The sequence below is a fragment of the Podarcis erhardii genome (genome assembly GCF_964252035.2).
Source record: "Podarcis erhardii genome assembly, chromosome: 9".
Lineage (NCBI taxonomy): Eukaryota > Metazoa > Chordata > Lepidosauria > Squamata > Lacertidae > Podarcis > Podarcis erhardii.
This window is the reverse complement of record NC_138512.1, coordinates 29,771,824-29,785,216: the sequence shown is the minus strand read 5'-3', so window position 1 is coordinate 29,785,216 and position 13,393 is coordinate 29,771,824. Positions and strand designations below refer to the sequence as shown.

The 13,393-nt window shown below is 42.1% G+C and overlaps 1 protein-coding gene across 2 annotated transcripts in view; it reads left to right on the top strand.

Annotated features, from left to right (window-relative positions):
• Positions 1-13,393, top strand: part of WWC2 (WW and C2 domain containing 2) — a 111,698-nt gene that overhangs the window by 76,774 nt on the left and 21,531 nt on the right. For both annotated transcript variants that reach the window (XM_081875243.1, XM_081875244.1), the window contains exons 12-15: positions 7,952-8,075; positions 9,622-9,702; positions 9,806-9,892; positions 12,759-12,951. In XM_081875243.1, coding sequence (XP_081731369.1) covers positions 7,952-8,075; positions 9,622-9,702; positions 9,806-9,892; positions 12,759-12,951 — 485 coding nt within the window. The remainder of the gene's footprint in view (positions 1-7,951; positions 8,076-9,621; positions 9,703-9,805; positions 9,893-12,758; positions 12,952-13,393) is intronic.

The window sequence follows — 13,393 nt, the reverse complement described above, 5'->3', positions numbered from 1 at the left end:
GAAAGGATCTCTCTAAACTGAATGAAGGGGCATTAAGATGGAAGCAAGTTTAAAGTAATGCACACTGGGGCAAAAAATCCTAACTTCACATATACACTCTGAACTAGTGGTGATTGACCAGCAAAGAAATGCTTGTGGGAGATTGCTCAATGAAAATGACCCAGTGTGAAATGACTGTGAAAAAGGCAAATTCCATATTAGGGATCATTAGGAAAGCAACTGAAAATGAATCTGCCAGTACCATCATGCCATTATACAAATCTATGGTGTGACGGCACTTGCAGTATTGTGTACTATTCTGGTCATTGCCCCTTCAAAAAAGGATATTGCAGAGCTGGGAAATTAATAAATGGCAACCAAACGATATTGAGGCTAGAGCGACTCCTCATTAAGAAAGTTTGCAATATAGCCTTTTTAGTGTAGGGAAAAGAAGGCAAGTAAAGGATGATGGGATAAAGGTATAGAATTATGCACGAGGTGGGGAAGTGGAAAAGAGTTTTTCTCCCTTAATACTAGACCTGGTGTCATCCAAGGAAGGTGAATGTTGGAAGATTCCGAACAGTTAAATGATTGAATATTGCTACCACAGTATGTAGTGATGGTGCCCAACCTGGTGGATAAGGATTGGTAAATAAGATAAGGCTATCAACGGTGACTGTCCATGGTGACTTTGTTACTGGGAGTGCAAGGGAGGAGAGTGCTGTTGTATTTATGTCCTGCTTGGGGGCCTCCCATTGGCATCTGGTTGGCCCCTGTGAGAACAGGATGCTGACCTGCATTGGCCCAAGGTCTGGCCCAGCAGGACTGCACTTACAGCTGAAGGCCCTGACAAGGATCTAGACCTGAAGTGTTTGTAGTTAGGCTATGCCAGGGAGATCACTGGGCTGCCATTTTTCCAGAACAGGACTGTCCTGGAACCTGAGTTGTCAATATAGAATACGTCTGCCGTTCTGAGGCCTTAAGCAACTCACCCACAGGGGTTCTAGAGTGCAGATTGTTGTTTAGTCGTTTAGTCGTGTCCGACTCTGCATGACCCCATGGACCAGAGCACGCCAGGCACTCCTGTCTTCCACTGCCTCCCGCAGCTTGGTCAAACTCATGTTCGTAGCTTCAAGAACACTGTCCAACCATCTCGTCCTCTGTCGTCCCCTTCTCCTTGTGCCCTTCATCTTTCCCAACATCAGGGTCTTTTCCAGGGAGTCTTCTCTTCTCATGAGGTGGCCAAAGTATTGGAGCCTCAGCTTCACGATCTGTCCTTCCAGTGAGCACTCAGGGCTGATTTCCTTAAGAATGGATAGGTTTTGTAATGGTTCTAGGGGTTGCTCGTGCGTAAACCGGCGCCACACCTGGCTGGGTTGCCTGAGTGAACCTTTTCTGTCCGGACAGCCACTAGCCCGTGGCTGTCTCAATCGCTGGCAGAATCCGTCAGTGGGCGTTTCTTGAACATCTTCCAACAAAGAAGCTCTTTGACGCCTAGTCTCTGCCTACTCTCCCTGCGCGGAAGCCTTCTGCGCAAGGAGGGTGTGGGCAGCGGAGGACCCTTACTCTCCCCGCTGGTGAGGAGTCATGGGACGGCCTCGCCGATTCCCCCATCTGCCCCCCTTCTCCACTGGTGCTACGCTGATTCCCTGCCCCAGAAGATGGGCTGCCTCTCCCCATCCCGAGACGCTCCCTGGAATCCCTCTGGAGCCCGCTCTCTCCCTCCGGCCCTGATGGCAGTTCCCTGACAGGTTTGATCTTCTTGCACTCCATGGGACTCTCACGAGTCTCCTCCAGCACCATAATTCAAAAGCATCCATTCTTCGGCGATCAGCCTTCTTTATGGTCCAGCTCTCACTTCCATACATCACTACTGGGAAAACCATAGCTTTCACTATACGGACCTTTGTTGGCAAGGTGATGTCTCTGCTTTTTAAGATGCTTTTTAAGAGTGCAGATAGAGAGACTCATAATCCAGGCTGAGCTTGGCCATCAAAAGTGGGTGGTACCCTTATTCTTCTGAAATATTCTGTCCTCTAGCATAGGACTCATGCTTTGGGTTAAGGCAATTTCTGGCAGTGCCTTGACAGTTCTCCCCTGGTGCATGCCAAGTCATTCGAGACAAGGAGTTAAAACTGTTTTAAGAGCAGTCTGTGGTGTGCTGCTGTTTTCTTTAGCTAACTGACCAAACAATCTACAGTTTTCCAGCAGCTGACTGTTGGGAACTTAGCAAATGTATTGCGAGTTTGTTGTGAATGGATTTGTTCTCTGGCATCAAGAGCTTTATTTGTGTTTCCAAGACCAAAATGATTTGCGGCTTTTAGATCCAGAGAGATAAGGTTTCCTTTCAAAGTTCTGTCTTGGAAGGATAAAGAAACAGAAAGAGAGGCATGTGTGTGTGAATACACACATACAGAGAGAGATGCTGTGTCTCAGCTCCTGCTGATACCTTTCTTGTGCTTCACTTGCGGTCTTTCCTTGATTCCTTCAGCTGAAGCTACACGTTCAAAACCTGTCCTCCTCTCCTCTCCCACCTCCCCATGTTCTTACGTACAGTATTGCTGCCACCTTCTGGTTCATGTGTTCAACTTCACAAGCATTTTGACCTGGTTAGAGAGAATTTTGTTAGTATTTATTCATCCATCCATCTGTTCCTTCCTTCTTTTATAAAACCTTCAATGAAGGAATTTCCCAGAGTATTCCTCAACACAACAGAATAATGATCAAATCAGTTACAAAGCAAAAAGAATAAGCACCAGCGATTTTTAAAAGCAGATTAAAATAGTTAGAACTTAACTGAAAGAATAATAGTATGTTGCCTGCTGCTGAAAAGACAGCAAAGGAGGCGCCGAGTGAGCCTCTTAGGAGATGCACTTCCATAAATAGGCAACTACCATCAAGAAAGCTCTCTCTCCTGTTGCTCCTGGACTTACCTCAAATGGCAGTAGCTCCTATAGCAAAGCCCTGCTCAGCAATCTTGGGCACATTGATGTGGGACTAGGCATTCCTTCATAGATATTGACATCTCCTACTATATAGTGCTTTGATGCCAATGCTTTGAATGAGTCTTTTTCAACCTGGTGCCCTCCAGGTCTTTTGGTTTACAGTTCTTATCATTGACCATGCTAGCTGGGGCTAATGGGAATTGGAGTCCAACAACATTTGGAGGGCACATGGTTGGGGAAGGCTGAATTGTGCTCTGAAGCAGGCATGTTCAAGAAGAGAAGAGTTGCTGGCACTGTTAGTTGCTTTGGATAGCTGTAGCAAGTTATTTTTATTTATTAAATTCATATAACACCTGTTCTCCCAAGTAGCTCAGACTGGTGCACGTGGTTCTCCTCCTCGTTTTGGGATTCGAAACCTGGTCTCCCAGCTCCTAGTCCACTTCTCTAACCATTATACCACACTGGCTGTCAAGTTGATTTGGTCAAGTATTGGATTAATGTGGTAACTGAAGCTCGTTTCATGGCATAGACCATTGTAGCAAAGAATGTTGGTTGCAGCCCAAGTGGATTCATAACATACAATATCGATAGCCAGCTGTTATTGCCCAAGCTGGGCTCCCAGAGCTGACTGTCTGCCATCTGCTCAGTTGCCTGAGTAAAGAAAGAAAAATCTATTTGTAATATGAATGACAGTATTTCAGTGCTTAACTCAGGCTTAACACACTTGGCTGAGCTTACTTGATATGAAATAGTACATTCTCTAGCTTATCACAAACTTGCCAAAAGTGTAAGGACTGCAGATGGCTAAAAGCAGGGTCGGGGGTTTTGGGTTTTTTTTAAGATAGCAAGAGGCTTTTCTTCTCGCTCAGCTGTATGCGTCTGTTTTGTGCAATGTGAGACTTTTATTGGCAAGCTGTAATCTTCTCTAGTTTTCTCCCAGTGCTATGGCTATCAAATTCTAATGCACGACGCCATACATGTATGCTCAGGAAAACTGGACATCTGTACACCTTCAATTCTGCCTCACTGTGGTTATCTGATACATCTGTCAGAACCTGGAATAAGTTGTGTTTTATATCTCAAACTTTGTGGAAGTTTCAACTGCTCATTAGTAATGGAAGAAATGGTTTAAAAATAAAAGCATTTATTGGCAATACCATGGAAGTTTTTTGTAACCTGACTGAGGCTACATGTGGCCTGAGGGGGATTGTCTGCAGTTTACATTCTCCTATTCTTGTCACTTGGACTATAGCTCCCAGTATTCAAAAATCCATTTATTCTGCTTTCCTTTCCCTATTGCCAGACAAATGGGAAAATATATCCTAGTTCTGAGCAAAGATGCAGACAAAATGAAGTTGATAAAGGATGTGTTGTACAAATTTCCTTTTAACGGGATAGGGAATCCTTTTCAGACCATGGGTTGTATTCCTTCATGGACAACCTTTCAGAGGCTGGGGGACAGGTAACACATCAATTACATGATGTAGCACGCATAAACACTATTTGAATGGGAATTCCACTCAACTTTGCAGGGTGGCCCCCTCAAATATTTTATTGGGGGGGCCGAAGGGACCTCAGCCCCTAGGAGTTGGCTTCTGTAATACACTATACTACATCCTAGCTTACAAAAGGCTAGAACGAATTGTTTGTTTGGGGTTTTTTTACATGCACACATCCACCTGTTAAGATCAGCAGGAAGGGTCTCTTTTCGTATTTCTGCCACCCTCAGAAGTTTGGGGACAATAAGCAGCCCTGGAGAGGACATTCTCTGTGGTAGTCCCTACATTGTAGAATTCAGTCCCCACAGTGGTGCCTCTGGTACTTCCACCATACAGCTTTCAGGGAATGGTGAAGACGTACCTCTTTACCTGGTATTTGACACATGAGAGATGTATTTTCAGGATAGATTCTTAATGGCCAGATAGAGACGGACCTAGAGAACCACTTTTGTCCCCAGACCTGAGGTTCCCTATCCCTGTTACACATGATAAGAGTGAGAAACAATTATCCCCTTATTCAGTCAGAGCCTGTATCTTGTGGAAGATAGGTGTACCATAACTCTGAATGTTTTTTTGCCCTCCCAAATTCAGTCATACCTTGGATCCCGAACGCCTTGAGAGTCGAACATTTTGGCTCCCAAACGCTGCAAACCCGGAAGTGAGTGTTCCGGTTTGCGAACATTCTTTGGAACCCAAATGTCCGACACAGCTTCCGCGGCTTCTGATTGGCTGCTGGAGCTTCCTGCAGCCAGTCAGAAGACGCGCCTTGGTTTCCGAACGTTTTAGAAGTCGAACGGACATCCAGAACGGATTCCATTCAACTTCCGAGGTACGACTGTACTGGAAAGATTTGAGGACCTGTGTATACTTTGTATTACTTGCTTTAATAGAATTTAGCATTCCCAATTGGCAGAATTTTTATTCTAACAAATGTTGTCATATGTACGCTGTGTGGTTCCTAAATGTACATTTCTTGTGGCAGCTTGAATGGTCCTTTATCTCTAAAGCATTCAAGGGCTATAAGAATTTGACAGGATTTACTTTCCTTAAAAAATAACTCTTCTTTCATTTGCAAAATGGGATATCTGTAATCCTAACTTTGAGTTTAAATTGGGAGCAGGGGAGAGGTTTACCGATAGTACTCAATCTGCCATTTAACAGAGCAGTTCTATGCAGAGTAACTCAGTAAGTTCTACTAAGTTTAAATGGGTAAGTGTTCATAGAATTGCAGCTTTCACCTGCTTTTTACAACTGTAGTACCAATGTATTTGGTAAGCTTAATCATTCTCTTGATACTAAGCATATTTTACTACTTGAATGTGAATTGGATAGGTTATAAAGAAGCTACTCTGTGACTTGTATCCTTCTATGTATAATCTGCTATCTCCATTATATCAGCTTTGTTTATCTGCAACTGTTGGTTATCTGAATTCATTGTGTGTCCTTTAAGTAGCACATAGGAAAGGCAATCCCTAAGTGCATACTGTACCTTTTGATCATTCATTTGCATTGAACTTATTCCTGAAATTCCTGTATATATCTAGTTTCATTGTTAGCTGCTTTTAGTTCTGTTGATTTCACTGAGAAATTTAAGCATGTGCTTAGTTATCTCTCTTCCCTCAGTGAAATCATCTCTCTCTCCCCCCCCCATTGACTTTGACTTTTTTATTTTTGCAACATCCATGCCTGCTGTCTCTTGCATCTTTATATGGTGCGGGGGCTTTGTCCTCAAACATAGGTTTTCCCATGCCAAATATCTTTGGGAGTAACAGAGTTAGAATAACCATGAAGTTCTTCCACAGACAGTCTCTGTCATTGTCAAAGTCGATTTCAGACTGCTGCGGTTATTCCTGGGGGTAATCAATAAATCATGTCATCACCTTCACCCCTCTCAAAGTGGTGGAAGAAAAAGCACTTCATCATCAAGGAAAAAGCATCCCCACTGCTACAAATGAAAGGAGAAATGCAGCAATCAATCCTCTAATCTGAAGCCTTAAAATTTAAACATCTTAACAAGATGTAAAGTCATGACTCAGGAGGGGGGCGTAATGCATACCAATACACTTGGCTCCTTGGCAGATGAAAGGACTCCTCAGCCTTGCAACTTATTATATTACAGGATGCTGCTTGCAGTGGATGTTTCTTGCTCTCTGCAGGAAACTCTAGCTCATGAATGTGAGCTGAAGATTGAAATTAAGAGGTGGTTGGCCCTAAAGATTCTCCTTATGTTTTGATAGTAGAATCATATCAAATTTGGCAGAACAGATCACTGCTGAAACGAAGGCAGAATTAGAAATAATTTCTTACAGGGATTTTGGTAGGAAGAATTCTGTATTATATTTTAATTCAAGTGTGGCCAGCCAACTAATGTCATCTGACCTGAAGCACTTGGGCAGCCTTCTTCCTAAGGAGAGATGCCTTTTCAAACATGAATAGCCCATCTGCCATCCATTCTGCAAGCTCCTTTTATGTGGGAGAGGAGCAACACCTTTGAAAGTGTACATCATCCAGGTGTGACCTGCCCAATCGGCACTTTCAGAGCTTCCTCTTCTCAGGTGTAAGGTTGTCCAGTGCTGGACAGTCTCCTATCTGTGTCGAGTTTTGGAGATGCAGATTGGGGCATCTGACAGCCAACCCAATCTGCACTTTCAGAGGCATCTCTTGGGCCACTGAGCCACATAAAAAACCAGTCCCCCAGTTGATTCACCCTGTCTGTGGTTTAGTAACCTTTGATAGGGCAAAGGATAGGTTCCCCAATCCTGTCCTAATTGCTAGGTGTGGGGACTGATTCACTTGTTGGCCAAGTTGAATGGGGCCTTTGCTCTAACTTGGTCCTTAGATGTTCCATTTGTAAGGCTTGTCAAGCACACTGCTTTATAGTGTTTCTCAAATAGAATGTGGTGGGAAGCTTGAAAGGTGGGGAATATTCATTTGTAGCTAAGGACTTGGAATAATGCTGATGGGAAACTTATGGGCAAGTTAATAATGGTGCTAGGCTATGAAGCTGATTAGTTTTGCACAAAAGCCCTAATGAAAGTATGCAATACATTGGTTTTCCACTAGTATGTTAGAACCTACAAATGGATCATTCACAGACCTGAGATTGGCACATCAAGGGCACCAGCATTCCCATTTTCTTTGTTTGGTGGGGGTATTGTTTTTTTTGGGGGGGGGAGAAATGGGGATATTGTGATAAGATGCAAAAGCAAGATAGTCCTCCTTTACCTTTAATGGTTGTACAAAAGAGAATTGTAGTGGCGGTAGCTTTTTTCAGCCCTAAACATCAAGATGCACTTAACACATTCTCTCTTCTATGTAATTGTAGGTTGGGGTTAAAGGGGAGTCCTGGATCTAAAAAGGTGTGGTGCTATTTCAGTAAATAAGAATAAATGACTTGTGATGAAACGAGTTACTCTGCTTGATGTCCAAGATGCTTTTCAACTTGACTGTGACTTTAGAGCTTTGTGTATATGCTTTTCAGATTGATAGAACCTAAAACAAAGATTTTCTTCCTTCTTGCCTACTTAGGTGTTGACTTACCAAGAAGAACAGTAAGTCACCACCTTGAGGAGAAGGCAGGGTGTGTATCTGCTGCAGTATCTGACGAGTCCATGGCCGGAGACAGTGGAGTATACGAAGCTTCTGTAAAACAGTAGGTTTAAGGCAGAATTCCATTTATCCAAAACTAAAATTTGAGCATCTGGCTCTGTCATGTCCAGGCATTTTGCAACAATTTGAAAAATAGTATGTCGGGCTGAGTCGAAACAATTTATCTCATTTTGTATTGGTTCCCCACTCCCTTTGCTCATTTGGGTAATTGTAAACACCTTCTCACTATTTTGATGATGAGCTTCCCCTGCTGTTTCATTGCCCACACAATCCTCAGCCTCATTTGCCCACACTTACCGGCTATTGACACCTATGTCATTTTGTCAATAGCGTCACAATGCTGCATCTGACATGATGGTGTCACACAGATGCCACTTACCAAAATAATGTGAGTTGCCACAACCTATCGTATTAAAATGCAGTGTGGATGAACCAAGACTGTGGATTGAAAAGACAAAGAATTTTTAAAACTGCACAGAAACAAACATCAACCAGGGGACCAAAGGAGTACTGTATAAGAAACAAGTATAGCTAGGGGTTGTGGGGTTGTAATCTTTTGGGTATTTTGAAACCATTGGCTTGAAGGACAGGTTATAAATCTGTAATAATAATATAAAATGAATATCAACTTTGCAAAAACCATACTGCATACCCCTAATTTAAATTTAATAGTGTACTGTTGAAACATCTGAGAATTCAAAGGCAGGATTAAAATATTAGTATTAATAGTAATTAACTTACATGCAGACCAATCTGAATTCCATTTTTTGGCTGGAACATCTGCAGGGCCCCCCAGTGTGCTCACCAAACACATAAGGTAACATCACCGGGAGCAGAAGAGGGGACAGAGCTGGATCAGCTAAGGATCCACTGGAACTTAATTAAGGTGGTCTAGTTACTGGCAATGGGCCTGATCTGAGCTTTTCTACTGGGCCAGCTATGGTTTTGTTGCCCCATTCTGCCTTGCTGCTGAGATTTAAAATTGCTCCCATAGTTGGCCTTTCATTCATTCATTCATGTTAGCACAGAAAGAGGAGAAAGAAGATACTACTTGTAGAAACTGAAAAAATAATCTAACATCCCAATGCAATGCTTTCAAGAACAGAGGACTTTTCATTTGTTGTTTTTAAAAAAGCTCTTTCTTGTTTCAAAGCACATTTCTTTATAATAATCAGAATAAATGACCTAATAAACACTGAAGGGTAAAACACAATTTTATACAATTTGAGGCCAATTGCAAGCATGTATGAATGGGGGTGTTTCTAGTCCTTGTATTGATTTGTTCTCTCTTTGCGCATGCAAGCAATTATAAACGATCTTGACCCTTCAAGGGAGGATCCTCAAATAATTAGCCATTAGTGAGATCTACCTTAGCAATACTTCCTTCCTAGATCCACAAGGAAGTAGCTGTTTTCTGTCATCACTTTTTGACATTACATATGAAACGGAAAAATGCCAAGCATTTACCTGAACAGTGCACTTGGAACAATCTTACAGTTTTGGTATAGAATAAATAAAGTATATTACTGTTCAAAGGTATAAATGTTGGTCCGCTGTGGCTATTCAACCTCTTTTCCTCTCTCCTCTAGACCAAACGATAGTGAAGAAGTTGCATATAGTGAAGATGATACAACAGTTCTAGAGGCACCCCAAGTGCAAATAGGACTCCGGTAAGTCAGCGCATGTGAAAAGTCAGGCTATTCCTTGACACCTGCAAATGTATTACAAGTGCCTGATGCAGGGTTTTGTTTTGTTTTTGTCTCTTCTTAACAGATACGATACAAACAGCTCAAGTTTTGTGGTCATTGTGGGGCAGCTGCAAAATCTTCATGCCCTTCCTGTATCCCCTGGCTCCAAAGTGTAAGTAAAGTAATCCCCGGATTACGGTTTATCACATTTTTTGGATCCATGGGCATATTTGGAATTGGGAGAAAGTGCTGTGGGAACCCCCCTTTTCTGGTTGCTTATCTTTCATCACCTCCCCACAAACATACTCCCCACAGACATACCAAGATTCAATGATCTTTGCTTTTCTGAGGAAGCTGGGTTAAAGTTGGATCCAGTAGAATTATTTAAGGGTTTTTTTTTATTCTGTAAAGGTTGATGTCTTATTTCTGGACTGGATAAATACTCACATAGTCTTTAAGAAGATGGCGGTGGTGGAGGAGGGAACCTAACGGATGCAAGATTACACTTTCCCCTTCACACCAAAGCCCTGCCATGTGACCCCCTCCTTATTTTTCCATTCCATTTCAACCTTAGGAAGTTGTGTGCTCCTTCTCTGCGTCACAGAAGCACCCATCTTCTTTCTTTTCCAAGCAACGAACAATGCCCTGCCCCACAAATAAACAGGAATATAGGAAGATATTTTTAATACCTGTGAGGCTTCAAACTGTGCCTATACACAACTTTTTCAAAAGGTGGTCTCAGAGCTATAGGTGAATCCAGCCAAGGTGTCCCGGCACCTTTTAACTTCCTGTTGCTTTTTGGCCTTACCTAAAAAAGGATACAAGTGTCCATAGTTTAGCAAAGCCCCATGCATGATATATGCCTGGATTTTTCTAACTATCAGTTTGACAGGCAAGCAGAAAGTCTTCTCCAAAAGGAGCTGACCTTAAACTGACTATACCTTTTGAGTTGTATCTAAGATTCATATGCTACCTGGAGACCATTTTAAACATTCATTGTATGTGTGTAATGCATTTGCATTTCAAAGGGAATGGAGTTTCACCTTCTCACTTGATAAGCAGAGCAGCGCCTTTTTGCAAAAGCATGAAATGCCTCTTTTACTGGGAGCACTTGTTTCCGTCAAGGTAGCTTAATTTGTGGAAATATTTATGTACTAAAAGGCTGCTTTCTACCTCGCAATATGGTGTGGGAGTGCTCCCACAAGACTTAAGCTGTGTACACATTACCGCTTACTCTTCCTCCAGCTCATTCCCACCACTGGGAAACCAAGTAAGCATGACAATAAGCCACAGTCCATAGGTATCTTGTAGCTTCTTGAGAAATATTCCCAGCCTGATGTACTTTCCCTCAAACCAGCTTTCACCCAATTAGAAAATGGAAGCTGCGGTTAAGCGGAGGTATGTACAGTTCTGGATGCCATTGCATGTGCACAGGTAACAACTTCGGTGAATTGGGAGTTCAGCATGGGGAAACAAACCAGGCATCAAGTGACAACATTCCTTCCCCCCCCCCCCCCCGGTTTGTATAGAAAAGTGAGAACAGGACTTGAAACACAGCAGGGAAAAACAACCTCACTGCGTTTCAAGCGACTAATGCAGTGTTTCCCAAACTTGGGTCTCCAGCTGTTGTGTTGTTGTTGTTTTTGGACTACAACTCCCATCATCCCTAGCTATTGAGGGCAGTGGTCAGGGATGATGGGAATCGTAGTCTGAAAACAGCGGGAGATCTACATTGGGGAAACACTGCACTAATGTGTACATGGCCTTAGGAAACACAATGTGGAACAGAGAGCGAGAGAGTGCTCCAGCTTGGTTTTTATTTTATCCCTCCCTGCTTTGTTTTCAAGCACGCAGTGTTGTGCAAGGAGCACTCCCAAGTTGCTGAGCTGTATTGTGGGATGAAGCAATATTACGAGCATTTCTTTAAGCTTTAATTGTGTGCTTGTGGCAAATAAACAAAAGCAGCTGTTTGGGGATAGCAGGACTAGCTGTTTTCCGAACTGTAGATGTGGGTGGGGTTGATAACTGTAAAAAAACTGGACCATAAAAAGATTGGTTGACATTATTATATGAGTTGAAGATACCTGAGGGAAAGTCTTGGGATTTTTTAAATTTTATTTTAAATAATTTCTTTGCCACTTTTCATTTAAAAATAAATCCCAAGGCAGTTTACAACAAAATAATAGTAAGAAGACTGTAGAAATGAAATAGTGAAGCTCCACAGTTACAGTCTCACGGTTGCTAAAAGGTGGCATCAGGAAACGCTTGTGCAAAAAGATGGGGTTTTGGTTTCACATAAGATAAATAATAAAGTGTCTGTGAGAAAGGCAGCATTTGTAAATAACTTATTTTGTAGCATGATCAACAGAATTGTTCCAGAGATCTGCATTAAAAAATAAACGGTCAAAACGAATTGTGTGGAGGGAGAAATGACAGTTTGTATGTGTGAACCAGCACTCAGAACCTGCTAAATGCTCTTAATATTTCTCGCTTCTCCTCCATTTTCTGTCACTTATTCTCCTTTACTTCTGTATTTTAGTCTATGTATCAGTATTCTGTTTACAATTCACAACGTTTCATTTCACTATTTCTTATTTCATTTCAAACTCTCAAATTTCTCTGCTTTATTTTCCTGGCCCTTTTTGCATCTTTAAAAGACTTTTCCAACTTTCTAGCATATCACTATCAGGATAGTATTTAGCAACCTAACATATCCCCTGCTATTTCCAGTAGGATAACGGACTCTACAAATTCCATCTGTGATTTGTGAGCTATTCTTAACTCCCACCCACTCTTGAGTTTCAGCATTTCCATTTCTATTTTCACTTTTCTTTCTTTTCCCCCTAGTTTTCCCAATGGCCGGGTTAGGTGACACACCTTTACTATTGACATCTATAAGGCAGTGGGCACCGAAGTCTCTGCAGTTGAACATAAGACTTATCCAGGAATAAGACATTTCTTTTACAAGTGTTTTGCACAGGGGCTTTGGGATACTTGTTTGAATAATCTTTCGCATGTTTTCTCTTCCCACCTCCTAGGTATTTTAGAGTTGCAGTTCTTCCCTCTTCCGCTGACATCAGCTGTCTTTTCCGCACGAAAGTCCACTCTGCTGCTGAAACTCTTTTATTTAGTGAGATGTTCAGAGTAGCCATTTCCCAGGCCTCTTTGCAGCAGAAGACTTTGAGAGTGGATGTCTGCTCTGTCAGTAAAACTCGCTGGGAAGAATGCCTAGTAAGTATTCTTTATTATTGGCTTTGTTTGATGTTCTTTTGTTTTTTCTCATGCTGATAGATAGGAGGCTTCTGAGGCATGCATTAGCAACCTCCGCCGGACTTAATATATTCATCTCTGATATGGGATGATTGTGGAATTTAGATTCCCTTTTGATCACAGTATTACAGAGGTAGACAATTTGTTCAGTGCTGAGGGCTTCATTGAAAATGCATCATAAGCCTGAGGGCTGCAGCTAATATACATATTTTAGACACATGTAATAAGCATAATTTGCATATGGTTTTAATCGATGTAGTCAACGGCAAGCTACAATGAGCTTTGCAACAAAATAGTGTGCTCCAAGCATGGCAGCCTTTGGTTCAGCCTCTCAACTCAATTTTTTACATTTCAGCTTAGAAGTTGAAAACAGTAAGAATTTTTGTGGGGGGGGGGGATTTGC